The 25,616-nt window shown below is 47.5% G+C and overlaps 1 protein-coding gene across 3 annotated transcripts in view; it reads right to left on the reverse strand.

Moving 5' to 3' along the window:
- The window catches only part of NME7 (NME/NM23 family member 7), a 146,027-nt gene that overhangs the window by 78,455 nt on the left and 41,956 nt on the right, over positions 1-25,616 (reverse strand). For all 3 annotated transcript variants that reach the window (XM_001514197.5, XM_007668860.3, XM_007668861.4), the window contains 3 exons: positions 22,519-22,569; positions 21,372-21,579; positions 17,089-17,194 (listed from right to left, as the gene is read on the reverse strand). In XM_001514197.5, coding sequence (XP_001514247.2) covers positions 17,089-17,194; positions 21,372-21,579; positions 22,519-22,569 — 365 coding nt within the window. The remainder of the gene's footprint in view (positions 1-17,088; positions 17,195-21,371; positions 21,580-22,518; positions 22,570-25,616) is intronic.

Genomic DNA, 25,616 nt, shown 5'->3' on the forward strand with positions numbered 1-25,616 from the left:
TGAAATTATCTCACTGAATCAAACTAATTCTGTAAGCATGCAGATAAAGGGTCATACATCCAAACCGCAACTGAAGCAGCAAGGAAAGAAACCAGAAGCAGTGTGGCCTAGGAGGAAGAGCCCGGGCCTGGGAGTCAGAAGGACCTGGGTTCTAATCCCGGCTCCGCCACTTGTCTGCCGTGTGACGTCGGCCAAGTCGCTTCGCTTCTCTGGGCTTCAGTTTCCTCACCTAAAAAATGGGTCTGTGAGCCCCACGTGGGACATGGACTGTGTCCAACCTGATTAGCTTGTATCTACCCCAGGGTTTAACACAGTGCCCGGCACATAGTTGGCACTTAACAAATACCATTAAAAAAAAAAAAAAATGGATGGGAACTTCCGCAGTCCAAAAGTTGAATTTACCTTGGGATAGAGCCAGGTGCAGGGAAACAAAAGTAAGGACTTAAGCAACCATCTGCTTGAAGTCACACGGGGAGGAAGAGCACGGATAGATCGAAAACACTAATTATCTACGAAAATAAAACGACGGGAATTTGATCTACTTCAGGTTGCAACTCGGTGGAAAAAAGAAACACGCTACCGCTTAGTGGCCCTCCAAACAGGGCCAAATCAAAGTGAGAGATTAGGTGCTAGTTGGGATTAATTTTCAACGACCAGAGTACAAAAAGGAAAGCACAAGCCTTACCAAATTCATCAGGGAGAATTTAATACTAATCCTAGGAAATATGCATAACAAACAACTTTGGGCATAAAACACCAGGCGCGAAAGCTTTCTGTCTCCTAGACGGCAATTGGTTACTAGGCTATACCACTTGATAATCTTCCAGTAATTTTTAATCAGTTGAAAAGATGAGCTCTTGGATCTCATTGGCTGCATTTTTTTCTACACCGCTCTGTTCCGAGGTCAGCAAGCGTATTTTAGAATCATATCTAATGAACTGCGGACAGGCCACGGGATTTGGCAGGGGGTTGCTAGACTGAGAACCAGCACCACATTCCCATTTTATGCAACAGCAGATAAATCGTCATCATCAGCGACATCACTTTTGTGTGACTATAAAACGGTGGAGTTGGAAGACAAGTGCTCTGCCCCCAAGGAGCTTACAGTCTGCGGGGGGGGGGGGGGGGGGCGGCACACAGACATTAATATAAATCATTTTACTTCATTAGGCCAATCCTCTTGTTCCTTAGATCCATGTAATAGATACTGCTGAAGTTGCTTGTCGCTCTGCTCAGGTCGATGTTATTGTAGTTTTCCCGCTTTCCGCTATTAGAGGTGCACGCTCCTTATCCACCCTCCCTCTCCCTCTAAAAGTAGCTACATAAAGCTCACGCTGAGCACTAAAATTTAATAGGGATTAATGGCTGCTCAACATTACTATCTTTTAAATTATGATCTCTAAGGACTTAAAGCACACAGCCTTTTGCCCGGCGAAAAGACAATCTTTCTTAAAAACGATGCCAGTTACGGGAGGAACATTTGCATAATGGTGATTTAGGGGCAACTTCACCCCTCGGTTTTACCCACACAACCTCCTCGGGGCAAAAATGAGGAATAATAATAATATTCATTCAGTAGTATTTATTGAGCACTTAGTATGTGCAGAGCACCGTTCTAAGTGCTTGGAATGTACAAATTGGTAACAGATAGAGACAGTCTAATCGATTGAATAAATAATAGTATTTGTTAAGCGGTTACCGTGTGCCCCGGCACTGTTCTAAACACTGGCGCTCACAGTCTCTATCCCCACTTTGCAGATGAGGTAATTGAGGTCCAGAAAAGTGAAGTGACTTGCCCAGGGTCACACAGCAGACAAGCAGCGGAGCCAGGATTAGAACCCACGACAGCCTGACTCCCCGGCCCGTGCCCTATCCGCTAGCAGGTAATCAGAGACAGAATTTATCCTCAAAAATAACCTGGCGGAAATACAAATTCATAGGGAAGCTCATGTCTTAGAAGTTAACTGAGAAGTGTAATGGGAGTTCTACTGTAGGACTACCCCGGTGCTTCGCCCAGTGCCTGGGACATAATAAATGCTTAAAACCAAAACACCACACACTTGAGTTTTATGTGAAAACATCCTCGGGCAGGGAGGGCCGGAAGCAGGTTTGCGGGCTCGTGCCGGGGTTGGGGTGGTTCTGTCAATTTGTGTGGGCGGCAGACCCGAAGCGGAGACCGCGTGGGCTGATTCAACAGGATGACACAACCCGTGACCCACATGGGGCTCACAAACTACAGGATGAGAAAACAGGAATTTAATCCTCTTTTACAGATAAAGAAACTGAGGCACAGAGAAGTTGAATTGCCATTATACCGTGTTGCTTCTCTTTCCCTTTAGATAAAAAAGCACATTCTCCTTATTCTACAAGCATTAGTAAGATATAATGTTTTAATGCGCCCTAGGCTGGTCCCCGATTAGACTGTGAGCCCGTCATTGGGCAGGGATTGCCTTTATCTGTTGCCGAACTGTACGTTCCAAGCGCTTAGTACAGTGCTCTGCACACAGTAAGTGCTCAGTAAATACTACCGAATGAACGAATGAATTGAGACGAATACCTCAGTGATTATTATTACTTTAACGTCGTGAATGAATTGTGCAGCCTTTCAGGAGGGGAAAAGGAGATCCTCTAGACTGGGAGCCCATTGTGGGCAGGGATCGTCTCTCTTTACTACCGAATTGTACTTTCCAAGCGCTTAGTACAGTGCTCTGCACACAGTGAGCGCTCAAGAAATACGACTGAATGAATGATCGAAGAAGTACGCTTGGCAGGTCACCTTGGGTCTTCAAACCATTCCCTCCTCTGGTTACATTCACACCTGTCACGCAGACTCGAGGTTTCTGATCTGCGGGTTTGGGAAGGTGGGGGAAGGAGGGGGAATCCCCTCAACTTCAGCTCATCCTTCTATGTGAAATTTGCCACTTTCAACTCCCCAAACCAAACGGGCTCTTTTTACCAAGAGACTATCGCTTCTATCTCATTGCTGTGAAGCAATGTGGCCTAGCGGATAGGGCCTGGGAGTCGGAAGGACCTGGGTTCTAATCCCGGCTCCGCCACTTGTCTGCTGGGTGACCTTGGGCGAATCACTTCACTTCTCCCGGCGTCAGTTCCCTCATCTGTAAAATGGGGGGGGGAGGGGTTAAGAAGCAGCGTGGCTCAGTGGAAAGAGCACGGGCTCGGGAGTCAGACGTCATGGGTTCGAATCCCGGCTCTGCCACTTGTCAGCTGTGGGACCGTGGGCAAGTCACTTCACTTCTCTATGCCTCAGTTACCTCATCTGTAAAATGGGGATTAAGACTGTGAGCCTCATGGGGGCAACCTGATTACCCAGTATCTACCCCAGAGCATGGAACAGTGCTCTGCACATAGTAAGCGCTTAACAAATACCAACATTATTATTATTATTATTAAGACTATGGGACTAGGACTGTGTCCAACCTGATCAGCTTGTTTCTGCCCCAGTGCTTAGTACAGTGCCTGGCACATAGAAAGCGCTTAACAAATTCCATCAAAAAAATAAGTGACTTTCCAGAACACTGACTAGACATGTCCTTCACAGCATGTTAGCTGGGAAACTACCTTCCCATTCCCTCTTAACTGGCCTGCTCCTTGACCTCCGTGCCTTCAAACTACAAATGCTTCCTCTTTCTTCAGAATACAGCCAACCTAAACTCCCACCTTTGGTCTGGATCTATTTGAAGACTGCTCCAAACTGCGAAAAAAGACACCTCACTTGTTAGGGGAATTAAAGGTACAGAAAGAGGATTTTCTCTCAGGCAAAGCAACTGCTTGGATGAGCACTGCACTTCTTGAAATATGGGAAGAGAATATGGGCTGAATACAGATTCATCCCTGGAATCTGACTACGTCCTAGAAATTAGAGGGGAAAGTTGATCCGCGCACAAATGAGAAGGATTTGTCGGTTGTGCTTCGGCCTTAACAGCTAAACTTGCAGACAGTGATGAAAATCCCCCCGTTTCATTATTTTCAAAACTACGGACAGTGTGTGCTCATTCTTATTCTTTTTCTGATGATAATGATAATTGTGATATTTATTAAGTGCTTACTATGTGCCAGGCACTGTATTAAGCGCTGGGATGGATACAAACAAATCGGGTTGGACACAGTCCAATATGGGGCTCATAGTCTCAATCCGTATTTTAGAGATGAGGTAACTGAGGCACAGAAAAGCAAAGTGACTTGCCCAAGGCCACACAGCAGACAAGTGGCAGAGCCGGGATTAGAACCCATGACCTTATGACTCTCAAGCCCGGGCTCTATCCACTTCACCTTGTGTTTCCCACACAAGCACCCATACACGGTCATATCGATATGCTCACTTAAATGCAAGCATTTGCATATAGAAATATTACATATAAACTACACAAAAACTGAATATTCTGAATACTTTTTAGTCTTATCTAAAAGAGTAATTCAAGATCACCCACCTACAATGTCATTTTGCCACGAAATCCCCAGGTAGAAACATTTCAACCCTCTCAACGCTTGTGATAAATAGAATCTTAATTAGGGAAGATACGCAGACTCTCTGAACTGGTCAATCAAGCAATCACTGGGATTTCTTGAATACTTACTCTGTGCAGAGCACTGTACTAAGTGCTCGGGAGAGTACGATACAAGAGAGTTAGCAGCAATGTCTCCTGCCTATAACTATGTGCCAGGCACTGTACTGGGGTAGATATAAGCTAATCGGGTTGGACAGAGTCGATGTCCCAGGTGGGGCTCACGTTCTTAATTCCCGTTTTAAAGATGAGGTAACTGAGGCCCAGAGAAGTGAAGTGATTTGCCCAAGGTCACTCGGCACACAAGCGGCGGAGCCGGGATTAGGATCTGGGCCCTTCTGGCTCCCAGGCCCGGGCTCCATCCACCAGACCACGCTGCTTCTTGCAGCCGCTAACGTTTCTAGTCTGCGCAACCTTCCGTGGAAACTGAGCTCTTAAATTTAAATAGAATGAACTTGCCTCCTTCCTTGATGGATGACACGCTGGCTTATGCAGAGCCTGAAACCTCTTCAGACGGAATGCAAGATTCACGTTTGGAGGGCGGGGGGTGGGCAACAGACCCTGATGAGACCAGGGAATCCAAACCAACGAAATAAAATCAAAGAGATGCACTAACCACATCTCGGAAGTCTCAACGTATCCGGACCCACAGCTAGGTGTTTCCTAAACTGTTTCTTATTTCTGAACTTCGGTAAGACCGTAAGCTCCCTCTAGACTGCGAGCTCGTTGTGGGCAGGGAACGTGTCTGTTTATTGTTCTGTTGTCCTCTCCTGGGCCCTTGGTACAGTGCTGTGCATACAGTAAGCGCTCAATAAATATGACTGACTGAATGAAAGAAGCAAATTTTTTAAATATTCGGTTCTTTAGAGTATGAGCGATCGCTTTGCGGAGTCCGTGCGTCGGCCGCTATCCCACGTTAAAAATTAAGCGCGCCACAAATAGCGATGAGGCTCTCTCCTTCCACATGTGCTCGAGTCGCCGTTAATCTGTGCCATACTAAATTAATCGGCGCATGCGTCAAAAGATTCAGGCTCCTACTGTCTGCCTTGACAGGGTAATCCCGGTTCCGATCGTTACGCGTCAACCATTCTTGGCGGACGAAGTGGAATTTCTTCTTGCTCTCGGTAACCCCTTCATCTTTCCATCCCGGCAGACATTTAGAGAGCGCTCTCCGACCGTGCTTTACATCACCCGTCTTTCACATCGCTGCATCAGGCTTCTCCTGCAGGTACTATCAGTTGCTAGGCTTCTGGGCTCTGGCTGCCTAGCAACAGATGCTTCTTTATTCCAGTCAGGTGTGATTAGCCAGGCCCGGCTTCAGAAGATAAAAGTGGGGGTGATTTTCCACTGCTTGACCACAAAAAGGGGAATCTTCTGTCACAGAACCATAGAAGGGGAGGACTAGGTAACCTTTTAAAGTTATGTAGTCCAACTGACTGTCTCTGAAATGCCCCAGAAAGGACGATTTTTTTTTTCCCTCTCTAAAAGCCCCAGAGACAGAGATTGCCCACTTCCCTCGCAAAGCAATTTGCTCTCAATTCTCAGTCAAGAAATTCCTCCTAATATTTTCCTCAAAGTCTTCTGGCTTCCCTCTTGTCCCTGTACTGAGTGCCCTGTTCCTGCAGAAAAGATGCTCCCTGACATACAATTATCTCTTCATAGAATCGCTGCCTGTCCTCCTTCCTACTTAGACTTGTGAGCCCCATGTAGGACAGGGATTATATCCAACGTGATGAACTTGTATCTGCCCCAACACTTGAAACAGGGATTAACAGATTTTACAATCCAGTAATGTGTCTGTTTATTGTTATACGGTACTCTTTCAAGCGCTTAGAGTGCAGGGCGCTGCACACGGTAAGAGCTCAATAACTATGATTGAATGAACGAATTATAATTACAATTATTCTTTGCTCGAAGACTAAACTGTGAAGTTCCCTCTCAACCTTCTATTTTTTAGTCTCCATGAAACCATTCCATTTGCCTTAATTCCCGAACTTTTAATCGTTTTTGCTGCTCTCCTCTGGACGCTCTCCAATTTCTCCACATCGCATTTAGGCTGCAGAGCTCAGAGCTGAGTCCAAGAAACAAGTGAGGGCAAGACTAACAGAGGCTGGATGGCCAGATACCTACATAATAATTATTATTACTATAATTGTGGCATTGTTTAGCGCTTACTCTGTGCTAAGTATTGTTCTAAGCAGTGGTGTCAGTTACGAGGTTATCGGATTGGACACAGTCCCTTTCCCACAGTAGGCTCACGGTTTAGATAAGAGGGAGTAGGGTTTAATCCCCATTTTACAGATGGGGAAACTGAGCCCTACAGAAGTTAAGTGACTTGCCCGAGGTCACACGGCAGACAAGTGGCAGGCCCAGGATTAGAATGCAGGTCCTCTGAGCCCCAGGCCCGAGCTACTTCCACTCGACCACACTGCTTCCCTTTTCAGGCTCACCTTTTCAGCTACAGGCACTGCAGATATCTGTCCTGAAATTAAAGGACTGTAAAATAAAGTTGGATTTGAAACTCGGATCCTCACTTGGCTCAAAAAAGGTATTCTTTGAGGATCTGTCTGCCCCAGTGTCATTTAATTTGACCCAAATTTCCAAAGTGGGGACTAAGTGGGCCACTTTTCCACCAGAAGTATATTCGGCATCATCTTGGTTAGGAACATCAACTCATCAGTGATATTTCCACTGAACACTTACTACATGCGAAGCACTGTACTAAGTTCTCGGGATAGTACGATTGAACAGATAATAACGTTAATAATGTTGGTATTTGTTAAGCGCTTACTATGTGCCGAGCACTGTTCTAAGCGCTGGGGTAGACACAGGGGAATCAGGCTGTCCCACGTGGGGCTCACGGTCTTAATCCCCATTTTACAGACGAGGTAACTGAGGCACCGAGAAGTTAAGTGACTTGCCCAAAGTCACACGGCTGACGAGTGGCCAAGCCGAGATTCGAACCCACGACCTCTGACTCCAGAGCCCGTGCTATTTCCACTGAGCCACGGCGGCTTCTCTATACAGAATTAGCAGACACGCTCCCTGACCGTAATGAGTTTAAAATCAGTGACGAGTACTGAACGCCTACTGTCCTCAGCACTTGGGAGAGCATAAGGGGAGATGACATTCCCTGCCCTCAAGGAGTTTACGATGTAATAAAAAAGACAGACAATAATTCTTTACAAATTAGGGGAGCAGAAGGAAGAATGCAGCCAGAAGTACAAATATACCACGGTGAAATAAATGAGAATAAATAAATAACTGGATAAATAAGGGAAAGTACAAACAACTATACTACTAGTCCTGGTGGAAAAAACGGCAGCCGCCTAACCTACAGGGCGGCCGAAAAAGCAACTGTCAATAACTTGCCCCAACAGCACCCCTGCTGTGCCCCCTCCTCCGCAATTCTGATCTCTGCTGTGTTAAAAAAGAGATTCATTCATTCATTCAATAGTATTTATTGAGCACTTATGTGCAGAGCACTGTACTAAGCGCTTGGAATGTACAAGTCGGCAACGGATAGAGACGGTCCCTGCCCTTCGACGGGCTTACGGTCTAATCGGGGGAGACGGGCGGACGAGAACGATGGCGATAAATAGAGTCGAGGGGAAGAACATCTCATAAAAACGATGGCAAAGAAATAGAATCGGGGTGATGTACATCTCAATAAACAAAATAAATAGGGTGATGAAGATCTATACAGTCGAGCGGACGAGTACGGTGCCGAGGGGGTGGGACGGGAGAGGGGGAGGAGGAGAGGGAAAGGGGGGAGAAGAGGGTTTAGCTGCGGAGAGGTGAAGGGGGTGGGTAGAGGGAGCAGAGGGAAAAAAGGGGGAGCTCAGTGTGGCAAGGCCTCTTGGAGGAGGTGAGCTTTAAGTAGGGTTTTGAAGAGGGGAAGAGAGTTAGTTTGGCCGAGCTGAGGAGGGAGGGAGTTCCGGGACCGCGGGAGGAGGCGGCCCGGGGGTCGACGGCGGGATGGGCGAGAACGGGGGACTGTGAGGTGGGCGGCGGAGGAGCGGAGCGTGCGGGGTGGGCGGTGGAAAGAGAGGAGGGAGGAGAGGTAGGTAGGAAGGGGCGAGGTGACGGACAGCCTTGAAGCCTAGAGTGAGAAGTTTTTGTTTTGTGCGGAGGTTGACGGGCAACCACTGGAGGTTTTTAAGAAGGGGAGTGACATGCCCAGAGCGTTTTTGCACAGATCTCTGTAGCACATACCGGCCTCCGTTCTACCGAAAGGACTTTGTGTTTCTGTGATCAGGAAAAATGCTCAGGAAAAATGACATCTCCAAAAAATGAAACTGAAGGCACACTGGAAAGAAGGCTTCCTTTTAGCTGGGCAAATTGAGCCCAGTTCGCAAGATGAAAGGCAGACCTATTTAGCTGTCCGAAAATTTACGCTGCCTTGCTTCTCTGCCCATGCCTCTCAAAGCCTCTCCTACTACCCACCCACCGTTTCATCCTGAGTGATGGCAATTTCTTTTAAGAGAAGCAATGTGACTTAGTGGATAGAGCCCAGGCCTGGGAATCACAATCTAATCCCAGCTCCGCCACACGTCCGATGTGTGACCTTGGACAGGTCACTTCACTTCTCTGCGCCTCAGTTACTTCCTCTGTAAAAAATGGGGATTGGAGTGTGAGCCCCACGTGGAGACAGGGACTGTGTCCAACCCGATTAACTTCTATCTACCCCAGAGCTTTGAACAGTGCTTGGCACGCAGTAAGCACTTATCAAGTACCGTAGTATTACTCTAAAGTTGTTTCTGTCGTTACTTTTTGGGTTTGGAAAGGTTAGGGATTAAAACTGCAATAACGTTACACTTTCTTACGTTACCAGTTTCGAAGCAGCATTAATTCAGCGCTAAGGAACCCCCTTTTCCTACACCTGACCCTAAGGCCTTGCCCCCAGGAGTGACCGACGACCACCAAGTGCCAGGGATTCATTCATTCACTCAATCGGTCGTATTTATGGAGCGCTTACTATGAGCAGAGCACTGGACTAAGCGCTTGGGAGAGTACAATACAACAATAAACGGACACACTCCCTGCCCACAACGAGCTTACAATCTAGAGGGGGGGAAATAACATTGCATTCTGATGAAGTCACAGTCGTCGTGAAGGCCAATTTGAGGAGCCCAAGTGAGACTCCTTAGGTGAACCTAGAAATACTGGGTTATGTGGAATTGCAGCATAAAACCGTAACTCCCTAAGACCAGGTGGAACCAGAAGTAGAGAGGGAAAGATGGGCTGGGAGAATTAAAAGCATCCAATCAATCAAGGGGTGCCCAGCACTTCACTCAGCGCTTGGGCAGGGAACGTGCCTATCAACTCCACCATACTGTACTCGCCCCAGTGTTAGTTCAGTGCTCCGCACACAGTAAGCGCTTAATAAACATGACTGATTAATACGATCGACCGGGTGAGTACAACAATAGAGGAGGGAGAAATAATAATGTTGGTATTTGTTAAGCGCTTACCATGTGCAGAGCACTGTTCTAAGCGCTGGGGGAGATACAGGGTAATCAGGTCGTCCCACGTGAGGCTCACAGTCTTAATCCCCATTTTACAGATGAGGTAACTGAGGCACAGAGAAGTTAAGTGACTTGCCCACAGTCACACAGCTGACAAGTGGCAGAGCTGGGAGATCTGTGTCCTCGAGGACTTTACAATATAGAAATACAAGTAAATTTAGAAATGAGGTTCTACATGCTCTCAATTCTAAGTGCTGGGGTCCAAACAATATCATCAGGCAGGACATGAAAGTGCTAATAATTAACCCTAAAAATGTCTTGAATTTATGAAAGTGTCATTTTCTGAGGTTTAAAGTTGTTATACAAGTATTCTCCCCTCTCTAAGACCAAAAATTAGAGTGGGACTGTTTATGATGGCAAAGTTTAACTAAACCAACTGAAATTACCCAGGCAGGCATAAGCTCAATGAGACACAAACACAAAGCTAACCACAAGCCACTAAACATCAACTGCCTAATTTTTCCAGACTACCAGATCCCAAAGTCAGTCTGAGAGATTTAAGACACCGATTAAATTACATTAGAGATTCTTGGCGGGGATGACATAGTTAAAGATGAGTTACTCCGAGCTTTTGACCTGAATGTCATTTCTGGGCCAATTTTTCATATTGGTTCTCAACCCACACATGAATTGGTCTGCAAGGTTTTATGAAAATTGTTGCGGTAACATTTGAATTATATAAAGAGAGCTTGATTTAGCAAAGCTTTTTCAATGTTTGTTTTGTTTTTTAAAAAAAATAATCTAGGAAGTCCAAAATGGCTTTGCTTTGAAATCTCCACTCTAGTAGCCCAAATTAGGCATTCTGCAATATTCACCAACATCGCTCCAGATGTACATACCAAGAACCGTACGCTCCTTGTGGGCAGGAGATGTGTCTACCAACTCTGTTGTATTGTCCTTTCCCAAGCGCTTAGTACAGTGCTCTGCACACAGTAAGTGCTCAATAAATACCACTGACCGATTGACTGATCGAGGCGATGGAAGCCAGGGTTTCCTACCTTACCTAGACCCAATGAAATGGACCAGCTCAAAACTTGCTTTTCCTGCGTAATATCCACGGATCTAGCAAAGAAAGTGGGGAGGTAAAATTTAAAAATCCCCATAAAAATCTCATGTTCCAATATGTCGTTTCCTTGACTTGTGTGTAATACAGCTTCTGCAAGTTCTGGGGTTTTTACGGTACTTGTTAGGCACTTACTATGCGTCAAGCGCTGTTCTAAGCCGCTGGGATAGGTATGAGTCAGTTAGGTCGGACACAGACCCTGCCCCTCATGGGGCTCAGCCTAAATATGAGGGAGAAAAGGTACTGAATACCCATTTTGCAGTTGAGGAAACTGAGGCACAGAGAAGTAAAGTGACTCGCCCAAGTTCACACAACAAGAAATTGGCAGAGTTGGGGTTAGAAGCCGGGTCCTCTGACTCTCAGGCTGTGCTCTTTCCACCCAGCCACGCTGCTTTCTGTACTACGGAGTGAAAACACAAGGTCACCTTCAACCTTCCCAAGTACAGACGAACAGAACTGCCCGGTGGCTGACGCGAACACCAGTTACACCTGCAATTTTTAACAGGGTGGGTCCAAAGAAATCCCACACCCCATTAGTCATTTCCCCATTCTCGGAGGGCAGCTTTTCTTTACGGCCCCGATAACCGCTTGAGGCTTCCTCGGCCTGTCTCACCTCTAAGTCTCAAAACCTTATTAAAATCACACCTCTTCCAAGAGGACTTCCCCGACTACGCCCTCATTTCTTCTACTCCCACTCCCTTTTGCATCATCCTTGCACTTAGATTTGCATCATTTATTCACCCCTCCCTCAGCCCCGCAGCACTTACGTACATATCGGTAATTTATTTATATTGATGCCCGCCTCCCCAGTTAGGCTGCAAAACTCACTGGGGGCAGGGTACGTGTCCATCAGCTCTGTTGTGTTGGTTCCTCCCAAGCGCTTGGTACAGTGTTCTGAACAGAGTAGGCGCTCAGTAAATACCACCCCACGAGGTCTGAGTAGCCACTGAATTCCCCTGTGGAAATGGGCACCTTCTTAGAAGTAGGAGCGTTGAGGGGGAATTCGCCGCACTGTACTTTCCAAGCGCTTCGTAGAGTGCTCTGCCCATAATAAGTGCTCAATAAATATGATTGAATGAATTGGGGAATACCAAGAGGAGCTAAACACCTTCAAATATGGCCGTGGAATAGAAAAGTCACTACTGTAATAATAATAATTATGGTATTTTCTTAAGAGCTTACTACATGTCAAGCACTGATCTAAGCGATGGGGGACATACGGGTTCATCGGGTCGGACACGGTCCCCGTCCCCTGTGGAGCTCACAGGTTGAGAAGAAGGGAGAATAGGTATTGAATCCCCATTGTATAGATGAGGCAACGGAGGCCCAGAGAAGCGAAATGACTAGCCCAAGGTCACGTGACAGGCAAGTGGCAGAGCCGGGATCAGGACCCAGGTCCTCTGACTCCCAGGTCTGGGTTCATGTTATTAGCTAAGGTAAGCCCTCCTCTCCTTTTCTCCCACCTGCTCCCCTCATTCATCCTCCCTCCCACCCCCACAGCACATATGTATATATCTGTAATTTATTTACTTTCGTATATTAATTTCGGGCTCCCCCACTAGACTGTGAGCTCATTGTGGGCAGCGAATGAGTCTGTTTGTTGTTGTATTATGCTGTCCCAAGCGCTTTAGTGTAGTGTGTCGCACAGAATAAGCTCTCAATAAATACAACTGAATGAATGAATGAATGAATGAATGAATGAATGAATGAATGAGGTCTCGCTGCTTCACTGACTACTACTCGAATGCAGGTCTGACCAACAGTCCGGATGAAATACAACACGCACCTTGTTTAAACATTGTGTAGATATATTCACTTCTGATAATAAAACCAGTTCTGTCCTCCCGGAGTTACCTATCACCCTTATTCTACATCGTACAGCGGGCACGATAACAAGTAACGCAATGCCGGCATCCGGTCAGTTCGCCGCTACTGAAGCAATGAAGCAACATGGCCAAGCGCAAAGAGGACGGGCCTGGGAGTCAGAGGACCTCGGGCAAGTCACTTCACTTCTCTGTGCCTCAGTTGCCTTATCTGTAAAATAGGGATTCAATCCCTGTTCCCCCTTCTACTTAAACTGCGGGCAAGTCGCTTCGCTTCTCTGTGCCTCAGTTACCTCAACTGTGAAATGGGGTTCAAATACCTGTTCTCCCTCCTACTTAGACTGTGAACCCCATGTGGGATAAGGGCTGTGTCCAACTTAATTAGCTCGTACCTACCCCGGCTCATAACCAATATCATGAAAAAGTGCTCACAGCCATCCAACTCTGTTGGGCAAACCATGCGAGGAGGATGGAGGCAGCAAGAGAGCCCAGCAGCTGTTATATGGTGAACTGAAAGAGGGCTGAAGCAAGTGGGGAAGGGAGCAGAAATGATTTTATGACACAGTGAAGTACACCGTGTCCTGGCACTCGACCGCACAGACGCTCCGGGCAGCAGACAGGCCAGCCACGCGGGCGGCGTTTCGGACAGGAGAAGGGCTCTGTGGAGATCTGTGGGGACGCGGGCCCTGATTGGGACGAACCCCCGGCTGAGCAGCGAGAATCCATATTTAAGGGCAATCAGTGGGCAGTCGATGAGCTCTCCCTCTCCCCTCCGATTGCCTACTACAATCCAGCCTGTCCACCTCACTCCGTTAAAGCCATCCCTACTCACTGTACCTCGATCACAACTATCTCGCCGCCGGCCCCCCGCCCACACCCTCCCTCTGGTTTGGGACTCCCTTCCCCTTCGTATCTGACCGACCACCACTCTCCCCCTTTCAAAACCTTGTTAAAATCACCTCTCCTCCAAGAGGCCTTCCCCAATTATGTCCTCATTTCCCCTACTCTCCCTCCCTTCTGTGTCGCTTATGCGGTCGGATCTGAAATAGTAATAATAACAATGGTATTTGTTAAGTGCTTCCTATGTGCCAAGCACTGTTCTAAGTGCTGGGGGACACACAAGGTAATCAGGTTGTCCCAGGTGGGGCTCACAGTCTCAATCCCCATTTTACAGATGAGGTGACCGAGGCCCGGAGAAGCGAAGTGACTTGCCCAAGGTCATACAGCAGGCAAGTGGCGGAACAGGGATTAGAACCCGCGTCCTCTGACTCCCAAGCTTGTGTTCTTGCCACTGGACCTTGCTGCTTCTCGAAGGGAGTGTCAGTCTCGCGTGTCGGGGTTTTTTTTTCCCAAGCCCTTATTCAATCTCACAATCACTAGGGTCACCTTTCACCCCTGACTGAAAACACGATTCTCAATTTCTTCCCCCACACAATGGTTGCTAATTCAGAAAACGTCCTTATTAATAAGAAAACCTTTTCGAACATGAACACACATCTTGAATTTGCTACGGGCAGCCTGGCTTGCTTAACGATGAAACGCCAGGCTAAATGGGTGTTCCTTCCTTCGCGTCAATACAGCTGATTTAAAGCGGGCACCTCCCAATTCCTTGAAAGAAATCTTTCCGTTCTGAATTCTGGCTAATCCAGTGGCATTGACTAAGCCTCCATTTTGGTACTAGTCACGTGCTAAAGCGTTCTGATTAGTAACAAAGGAAATAGCCATCATAGCCCCCTAACCTGAGGGGAAATTGTCGGGGGGAGCGGGAGGGCACAAACACACATTCTCACACAAACGCCAACTGTCTTTTATACATTACAGTTGCCCTGGAAAAGCAAAGATTTCCTTCACGTAAACATTCGTCCTTCTTCATCAGTTTCTTTGTGTGCGTAAGTCAAAGGATCAATGTTATTGTTTTTGATTTCTAAAATTTCTTTACACTGGTTAGGCTTGGTATTTCCTGACAGGTGATCTCTCTCAGTTTTGTTTTCATGAAGAATTTGAAGTGGAGGATTTGCTTTAGGCGGGTTATTTGTATTTTACGTGCGTGCCCGGGGGCCCTAAGTAAAGGGGTGTGCTTTAAATATGATAAGTTCTGGTTTGCTGTTAAAATTATATAGATATATGTACATATATATCTGAAATTCATTGCAAATACAGAGTGACGTGAACATGGTTTGAGTCTCCTAAATGGTGAGAAGCAGCGTGACCTAGCGGACAGAGCACGGGCCCGGGGGGTCAGAAGGACACGGACTCTAATCCCGGCTCCACCATTTGTCGGCTGTGTGACCCTGGGCAAGTCACTTCGCTCATCTGGGCCTCGGTTCCCTAATCTGTAAAATGGGGATTAAGGCTGGGAGCCCCATGTGGGACACAGACTGGGTCCAACCTGATCAGCTTGTGGCTCGGTGGAAAGAGCCTGGGCTTCGGAGTCAGAGGTCATGGGTTCGACTCCCGGCTCTGCCACTTGTCAGCTGTGTGACTGTGGGCGAGTCACTTCACTTCTCTGGGCCTCAGTTACCTCATCTGTAAAATGGGGATTAACTGTGAGCCTCACGTGGGACAACCCGATCACCCTGTATCTCCCCCAGCGCTTAGAACAGTGCTCTGCACATAGTAAGCGCTTAACAAATACCAACATTATTATTATCCCAGCGCTTAGAACGGTGCAGGTGACATAGTCGGCGCTTAACAAATACCATCATCATCAAATGGTGAAGGACTTGAGGACTCAACCTCGTGAAGCTGCTGTACACCGCAGCTCGGTGTCCATTTCTGTGTGTTTACGAAGGTCGAATGTAACACGCCTTCGAAAACAGGGGCGAGGCACCCTACTTTGAAAAAACGCTTCCGAAAAACTTTGGAAAAAAAGTACAGAAGTGCCACTCACAGAACCCCGGACTTCTAAAATGTTTCCATCTGAATTAACCTTCCGGAGTAATTGCCGTCCTGACTGGGTGACCTTGGGCAGGTAACTGAATTTTTCCATGCTGCAAGCTTCCCATTTGCCAAGGGAGCGTCACGTAATCCAATCATTCCCCATCTCTCGGGAAAGCGGGGAGACCAACCACAAAAAATAGTCTGCCAAGTGCCTGCTACATGGCTTCGTCTTATAAAGGTATCTTGGAAATAACATAAATTACGGACTTTACTTGGACACACTTAACAAAGGAACCGGGGCTTTGAAGGAGGAAAACCAAAAAGGAAACTCACCAAGATGGTGGCTTGGCCAAAAAAAAACCTCGAGAAATTTCAACCAGATATTATTGTACTACACAGATTTCTTGGGAAAGCACAGTGTTGCACTATCAATTCCAATACTTTGGCCAAAAAAAAATAATGCATTTCTCACAACTACCGTACCTCACTTTTATCATCTTCATGTGGCCCTACTGAAAAGTCACAGTTGGGGGAGGAAGAAGCTGAAAGGATATATAATATACGCGATGGTTTTTTATGCAACAGGGTGGGGAGAAGCTATTGCATATTCAACAGCCTAAGTGAGTAACAAAAGTACATTTCATGTCTTTGACTTTCCACAGCTCCAGGCTTGGAATTCATTCATTCATTCAATCGTATTTATCGAGCACTTACTCAGTAATTATTAAGTGCTTGGGAGGGTACAAAACAATCAACGGACACATTCCCTGCCCACAGTGAGTTTACAATCTGGAGAGGGGGGAGCCGGACAATAATATAAATCAATAAATGACAGATATGTAGATTAGTGTTATGGGGCTGGGAAGAACAAAGGGAGCAAGTCAGGGCGACTCAGAAGGAGCGGGAGAAGAGGAAATGGGGATTTAGTCAGGGAAGGCCTCTTGGAGGAGATGGGCCTTCGACAAGGCTTTGAAGCGGGGGAGAGTCATTGCCTGTCAGACTTGAGGAGGGAGGGCGGGATCTCCCGGGGAACTTTGGGAGTGAGGAAAGGGTCAGCGTTGGGAGTAAAAAAAATAAAGCAGGTCTGTCTGCCTTCTCCTCCACCTTTATTTGCCCACTTGTACTGTAAACAAGTTCGCCTTGTCCTCCTTCCAGCAGAGAGACAAAGTCTGTTTTCAGAGTACAACAAATGGGTGGACCAAAGATAGTCATAACCTATCCCTCTTTTAAGGCAAAAGTTTGATAACCCCCGTGTCTCGCACAGTTCTTACCTTCACTAATAGCGTGAGGCTTAATAACGCAGCAAGTGCTGTTGGTAAAATTTGCCGTGTTCACCGGGCCGCAACCTCCGCCGGAGGGAAAGAACAGCTCCAATTCCTGAAGACAAATACAGAAGGGAACAATTACTGCATGTCGTTCGTGAAGAGCCCTTGAATGGCTCGGTGTTTTGGTGGCCTGAAATGGCATCTGTAACTTTGCGAGTTCACTGGGTCAAGTGCCCTCTTGTCTCGAGGGTTCGGGTAAATGCTCCACCAAAAAAAGAAATGAAATCAAATAACGCGAAGCGAGTTCGGGCGTGAAAGGCGTGAGGGATTAAGAATGATTATAAGGAGCAGCATGGCTTAGTGGAAAGAGCACGGGCTTGGCAGTCAGAGGTCGTGGGTTCTAATCCCGGCTCCGCCACCTGTCAGCTGGGTCGCTTTGGACCAGTCACTTCGTTTCTCTGTGCCTCGGTAACCTCATCTGTAAAATGGGGATTAAGACTGTGAGCCCCACGGGGGACAACCTAATAACCTTGTTCTACCCCGGTGCTTAGAAGAGTGCTTGACACATAGTACGCACTTTACAAATACCATCATTTTTTTAATTATTATTATTATTATTAGGATGATGAAAGAATCCTTCACCCTAGGCTTTGGGTGGGGGGAGGGGTTGCTGGGGAAGGAAAGAAAGAGTAGGGGACCAGTTCCAAGCCCAAAGTTTGGATTGGGGGAAGGTCTCTGGGGATATAGGGGAGGAAAAGGGGGGCTAATGGGATGGCAGCTACATCAGAAAGAGGTTCGTCTTCTACTCCGAGGTCGGGCTCAGAGGAAGGGGTGCTTCAAACCACTCTTCCACACCCACCTCACCCTCATCTACGACCCCTCTGCTCTCATTCTAGCCACAAATTGGGAAAGCACAGACTTTATAAATAACCAATCAGTGCCCATATCCTACTCAGGCCCTATCATCATCTGCAGAAAAGGGTCTACACATCATTCTCTGGGGGTGGGGTACAGGAAAGCATCGGAAAACCTTCCCAAAAATCCGGATGGTCTCCTTTAAGGACGGAAATTAACCTGCGAGGCTGGGAAGGGGTAGGATAAAACTGCAATCAAATATAGCCTCTAGACTATAAGCTCGCTGTGGATACGGGACGTGTCTACCGACTCCGTTGTATCGGACACTCCCAAGTGCTTAGTACAGCGTCTGCACCCAGTGAGCGCTCGATAGACACCGCCGACTGATCTCCTAAGAAGTTCCCTGTTTTTTTCACTTTACATATAGTCCCGGAGAGGGTTCACCCACACATGAGCAACAGGCCCGACCAGCAGAAGATGATGAGGGGGTGGGGTGGGTCAAGGATTCGGCTGCTGGTTTGGAAAGAGGGAAAGGTAGTAGATAATAATAATAATGTCGGTATTTGTTAAGCGCTTACCACGTGCGGAGCACGGTTCTAAGCGCTGGGGTAGATACGGGGTCATCAGGTTGTCCCACGTGAGGCTCACAGTCTTAATCCCCATTTTACAGATGAGGGAACTGAGGCACGGAGAAGTGAAGTGACTCGCCCACAGTCACACAGCTGACAAGCGGCAGAGCCGGGATGAGGGAAGGGATGGATGTGAAGCGGGAAAAATGCCTTCTCCCTTCCCGCTTCCCTCCCCCAAGGATTCTGGAGGTTAAATCCTTGTTTTGAAACCCTTCCAGGCTCCCGCTCTCTGGTGCCTCTGCCCAAAGTGCCTAGGCCAGTCGCAGCACCCAGGATTCATTCATTCATTCACTCGTATTTATTGAGCGCTTGCTGTATGCCAAGAGCTGTACTAAGCTCGTTGTGAGGAGGGAATGCGCCTGTTTACTGTTGAACTGTCCTCTCCCAAGCGCTTAGTAGAGGGCTCTGCACACTGTAAGCGCTCAATAAATACTACTGACTGACAGACTGCAATTTATTTTAGACTCTTTCTCCCCCACGAGATCGTTAGTTCCTTGTGGGCAGGGCTCGGCATCTACCAGCTCTATCCTCCCCTCCTATGCACTTAGCTCAGCGTTCCAATAATGTTGGTATTTGTTAAGCGCTTACTATGTGCAGAGCACTGTTCTAAGCGCTGGGGTAGACACAGGCGAATCAGATTGTCCCACATGGGGCTCACAGTCTTAATCCCCATTTTACAGAGGAGGGAACTGAGGCACAGAGAAGTGAAGTGACTTGCCCACAGTCACGCAGCTGACAAGTGGCCGAGCTGGGATTCGAACTCATGACCCCGACTCCAAAGCCCACGCTCTTTCCACTGAGCCACACAGCGTTCTGCACTTAGCGCTCAGTAAAGACCACTTCCCCACTTGCCCACTTCCCCGCCCTGATGCCCTTCCCTATCAGCGATAGCCTCTGCCTCTCTGAAGCTGGAACTCGGCTATCGCGGCCAGGGTACGGAAGCTTCCAGAAGGAATACTCCTGCCCGAGAGCGCCTTTACCGTGGGACGCGGCTGGAATCGCTATCAGGCAGACTTAGACGAACTGGAGGGGGTGCCCAGGAATAGAAACCAAAATCATTAAGGGGACGGAGGGGATGGCTTACGAGGGAAGATTAAAGGAGCTAAATCTGTTCGGCTTGACTAAGTGACAACTAAAGGGGACATGATAACAGCCTGCAGCCTAAGCCTAAGGCGGAGAATTTCTCCACTGGGACTGGAACAAAATAAAGAGAGATCTATTTTTACCCCGGTGAGACGACACAGGACTTTCCCTGCCCCTCTGAATCCACTTAATACGCTGCTCTGGTGGCAGTGGTACCGAGAATAAGTGACCTTGGACAAGTCGCCTAACTTCTCTGGGTCTCGGGTACCTCATCTGTAAAATGGGGATTTAGAATGGAAGCCCCTTGTGGAAAAGAGCCTAACTTGTATCTACCTCAGCACTTAGAACAGTGCTTGGCACAGAGTAAGTCATTAACTAGGACCGTTATTATTATTATCTTTATCGTTCACATCTCAGAAGCATTTCTGGTGTTTAAATGAGGGGGGAAAAGAGCATACTTCCAGGCACTTTCTAATTCTCGGAAATTAGGGGGAAAGGAAAAGTAGGGGACTCTTGAAGCCCCTGCGGATGGCCGTGATTTACGTTCCAAAAGTGCTCGATGAAACAAAGCGACGTCTTAACTGAGCTGAGCTTTCACGGAGCACGTTGAGTGACTCGAAAAGCACTTCAACTTCGATAGTTATCTGGCTAAATCCAACCATCCATCGCCTATCTTGAAAATACAATTCCCAGCAATAGCGTACGCGATACAAAGAGACCGAAATGACCTCACAAATGTTCTGGATTCAAGATCTTGCCGGATGAGCAAGGAAGCGGTGACGACTACTGTTTCTTTCATTGGTAAACACTTGCTGAAATGTCAACTCCTAACCTGGAGACGCATTCTCCGCTCTTCCTCGCCCTCCTCCTCCTGCTCCTCTCAAGCACCCTGAGAGTCCAGCACTGCTGTTTATTCCTCAGCCTGCCACCCTATTTCTAACCAAGGGACATATTTAACATGAGGCAGAATAGCTCAGTGGAAAGCGCCCAGGCCTCGGAGCCGATTCCGATCCCAGTTCTGCCACTTCCCCGTTGCAAGACACGGGCAAGTCACCTAACTTCTCCGTGCCTCAGCTTCCTCCGCAGAAAATTGGGGAATACCTGTTCTCCCTCCTACTTAGAATGGGAGCCCCACGTGGGACAGAGCCAGTACCAGCCTTGACTATGTAGAACAATGCCTGACCCGCAGTAAGCGCTTGACGAACACCATGGAAAAAAAAGGGGATTATTTTCACAAATCTAGATTGCCATTTCTTCTGAGAAGCAGCGTGGCTTAGTGGAAAGAGCCCGGGCTTGGGAGTCAGAGGTCGTTGGTTCTAATCCCGGCCCCGCCACTTGTCAGCTGAGTGACCTTGGGCAAGTCACTTAGCTTCTCTGGGCCTCAGTCACCTCATCTGTCAAATGGGGATTAAGACTGTGAGCCCCACGTGGGACAACCTGATTACCTTGTATCTCCCCCAGCGCTTCCAACAGTGCTTGACACATAGTAAGCGCTACCATCGTCATTATTATTATTATTATTATTCTATAGTGGCCACGTGAAATATTTTCAGAAACACAGGTATACCGTTATCTCTGCTAAGACTCCGAGGGAATAAGAACACTGTGTTAGCTAGAAATGCTGGCCATTTCATTTGACTAGTGTAAAAGCAGCTCAAACAAAAATATTTCTGAGGAGCATAAAAGGAAAAATGGTAAAAAAAAAAAAAAAAAAAATCTTACTCGGGCGGCAGTAGAAAAAGAATCAGGTCCGTGGGCTGCATTTTTTATGTTATCCGTTCCAAACTTTGCTCTGATGCTTTCTGGAGCATCTGTACGAGCCACGCAGGAGTTAGCTGGTCCCAGTAACGCCTTCCATTCCTTTATAGCATCGTTGCCCAAAATCTCCATGGCAACAATGGGACCGCTTGTAATAAACTGCAGAAGTTCACTGCGAAAGAGATTCATCGTATTACTCTACGTCGGCCAATAAATACCCCTCCGGACCCTCTCCACTTGGCTTTTCCCCCAATTAGAGGACAACGGTGGGGACTTGGGATAGACTTGCGGGGCGCGTTCGTTCATTCATTCATCCGATCCGTTAGATCCACTATCGGCACAGAGCCGGGGCCTCCGTCTGATGCCGACACGAGCCTGTCTCACACGCAGAATAAGGGAAACGAGAGGAGTTCTCTTCTCCCTTTCCCGTCCATGATGATCCAGGGCTTAGTACAGTGCTCTGCACACAGTAAGCGCTCAGTAAATACGACTGAATGAACGAATACCATAATAATTACTATTATTATGATTCCTAAAGGTAGGTTCCGGCTCCACCGCGCGTCGTGGACGGGAGGGTTGAGTTCATTACGATTTTAATCTTCTGGCCCTTTCCGGAATTATACTCGACTAGATTCACATCTCCACTGCAGTGGAAAAACAGACATCTTCCCATCTTGCAGCACAGACGGACCTTGGGAGCACACTTTGATCCACAGGGTTGTCCGAAAAAAATCACCGAACAGGTTAAAAAACCCAGAATGAAACTCATTCTCGGGCGATGATGGAAGCATCGGTATAAAAAGAAGAGACGTGCGCATTATTCACTCTAATTAAACAGGCTAACTGTGTCTGAACACGGAAAGATCCGTGTAATTAAAGCTTGGCATATTTAATAATTAGACTCCTATTGAGATGCCAGGGAGTATTTTTATCTTTCAAAAAGCATTTCATAAGAGGACGTAGCGCGTTATGAAGTAGTGTAGCTGCGTTACTGCCTTTGGGGGAATCAAAAGATGCAAATGGAAGACGGCAAAAAACGCTCCAACGGGCTCTGAAGGCAGGTTTCCTTCAGGGCCTCCCCCCTCTTTAAAACCCAGAATGGAGTACCTACTTGTAGAAGGGCCTTGCTTGATGATCCACGTGGAAGTCAGTGGCTTCTTTCCTGCGACATGACCCAAATGACACCCATTATTTTGTTGGTCAGGAAGGGGGACGGGGGAGCTTTCAATAAATCAGTGATATTTACTGAGCACTCACTGTGTGCGGAGCATTTAAAGCCCGTCTCTAGACTGTAAGCTCACCGTGGGCAGAGAATGTGTCTGTTTATTGTTATATTGTACTCTCCCAAGCGTTTAAGTACCGTGCTTTGCACTCAGTGAGCGCTCAATAAATACGGCTGAATGAATAGGCGCTTGGGAGAGAACGATACAACAAAATTGGCAGAGCCGTCCCCTTCCCCTAACGAGCTTACACTCTGCGATCACTCAACTGTATTTATGGAATGACTACTATGTGCAGAGCACTGTGTTCTGCTCTCCACCTCAATGCTACTAGGAAGCGACCGTATAACTTATTTTTCTCCAAGTAGACGCTCAAGAGTTTCTCCCCGTCTATTAACGATAACTCCGAAAGGGGCACCGCGGGAGCCGGACCGACCATGTGGCAAGGATGGCAAATCTGGCACCGCTGAAGTGCTCCGCTCCCGGCGGGCGGGCCTTACTGGGAGCCGGAGGGCACTCGCCTAGGTCAACAACACCCCCCCGGTTCAATATGCCACTGCAGTGGCACCCCAAAACGGGGGCAGAGGGGGAATGGGTACGTGCTCGGGGACAACAGAACCCACTCTTGACCGAGGAAGGTTGCAAGATGCCGCCTGCCAAGGCACCGATCCCATCCCTCCCTCCTTTCCTTCCAGCAGCGTGAGTAGCAGACTCAGAAGGACTTGGTTCTAATCCCGGCCCCGCCACTTGTCAGCTGTGTGACCTTGGGCAAGTCACTTCACTTCTCTGGGCCTCAGTTCCCTCATCTGTCAAATGGGGATTAAGACTGTGAGCCCCAGGTGGCACAGGGACTGTGTCCAACCTGATTAGCTTGGATCTACCCCAGCGCTTAAAACAGTGCCTTGCACACAGTAAGGGCTTCACAGATACCATCAGCAGCACTCATTTCCGATTGGCCCAGTTAGGTAGGTGTCATGAACGGAAGCGCCTGAGATCAGGCCACTGAGATCAGGAACTGGAACGAGAGCTTCCAGTTTCATTTACTTTTCCCTCCAGAGACTCACTCGAGGACAGGGAAAAGAGTAGGCACACAGGACAGCGGCTGTGAACTGATTAGCCGACAGGACTGGAGAACTTGCTTATCAAATCGGGCGTCTGCCTTCACCCTCCTATCTAAGAAGCGGTTTCTAAGAAAGATGTGAACCGTGCTCCCAGGAGCTGTCGGCACCCGGCGTAAAAAATAGCAACAGAATCCAAAATTTCCTCATTGAGGAACTGATCTTTCAAGGCTCCAGATTTATGTAGTGCTGACATGTCCCCGGCAATATAATAGAAAGCGTGTTTCCAGAGTAAGGCTATCCAGAAACAATCAATGATGATATTTTGTAAACCCAGTGGAAAGCAAGAGTCAGTGAAATGCTCGGGCTTCTCTGGCCAAAAATTAATTATCCAAACAAAAAACTGAAAAATAGAAAACAAGATCTGCCCCAAAGAAAAATGTAAAAATCCCTCCACCGAAACTTGAAGACAGACCCAATTTATGTGTCTTGCATTACTAAGTGGATTGCCATAATAGCGTGGCTCAGTGGAAAGAGCACGGGCTTGGGAATCGGAGGTCATGAGTTCAAATTCCGGCTCTGCCGCTTGTCAGCTGTGTGACTTTGGGCAAGTCACTTAACTTCTCTGTGCTTCAGTTACCTCATCTGTAAAATGGGGATTAACTGTGAGCCTCATGTGGGACAACCTGATTACCCTGTATATCCCAGTGCTTAGAACAGTGCTCTGCACATAGTAAGCGGTTAACAAATACCAACATTATTATTATTAAAATGGCCCTATGAGGAGAAAGTACCCAAGTGGCCTTTGGAAATCCTAAATCCTGATAGCCAAGGCTCCAAAACAAATTTAGAAAAGAGTGGGGAGGTTTCCATATAATAATGTTGGTATTTGTTAAGCGCTTACTATGTGCAGAGCACCGTTCTAAGCGCCGGGGTGGATACAGGGTCATCGGGTCGTCCCACGTGAGGCTCACAGTTAATCCCCATTTTACAGATGAGGTAACTGAGGCACAGAGAAGTGAAGTGACTCGCCCACAGTCACACAGCTGACAAGTGGCAGAGCCGGGAGTCGAACCCACGACCTCTGACTCCCAAGCCCGGGCTCTTTCCACTGAGCCACGCTGCTTCCCTACCAGGGAAGCTTCTTCAGAGAAGATGCGGACAGGGAAGCTTTATGAATGAAGTTCAAAGAAAAATGAACTTGAGTTGAGGGTCAGGAATCGACTCAATTGGAAATAAAAAGATGTTTGCCAAATACCTTGAGGGAGAATCCCCTATTTATCCTACCAAAAGCCCACAGGTCCCTTTGATTTTCTCAAAGGTGCTCAGGTCAACTGGAGAGAGAGATGGGGAGGGAGGAGGATGGGGAAAGAGGGGAAGAGAGGGGGAGAAAGGAGAGAAAGAGGGGGAGAAAAAGAGAGGGAGAGAAAGGGAGAGAGGTAGGGGGGATAAAGGAGAGAGGAAGGGAAGGGCGGGAGCGGAGGATATTCAAAAGCAAGAGAGAGGTGCCTCTATATGATCGCTCCTCTTCAATCCCTGGCATCCAAGTTTTTCCCGGTCCCTTTTGAGGGGGGCAGTCGAATTCTTAGTAAGGAGATATTGTCAGGCTCCGTGGAGTGAAGGTCTGACAGGTTAAGTAGGGATCCTGTACCCCTGGAAATATATATATGGCAGAAAATGCTTCATAATGGCTTTTCATACCAATCATTTACTGTGCACCTACTGCACCAACAAGGTAAAAAAAAACGCAGTAGGCTGGGAGCCCTTAGCTCTAACTTGTACAAACCTCGACATTAACGTGCCATGAACCAAGCTGAGGTAAGATAACAAACACTCATTTTATTCTCTGTCCTTGTTACATAGCAAATTACATGTTTAGACCAGAACGGAGAGCTACAATTAACATACTACTTTGTATTCTAAAAGCGGGC

This window comes from Ornithorhynchus anatinus, chromosome 16 (genome assembly GCF_004115215.2).
Source record: "Ornithorhynchus anatinus isolate Pmale09 chromosome 16, mOrnAna1.pri.v4, whole genome shotgun sequence".
Taxonomy (NCBI): domain Eukaryota; kingdom Metazoa; phylum Chordata; class Mammalia; order Monotremata; family Ornithorhynchidae; genus Ornithorhynchus; species Ornithorhynchus anatinus.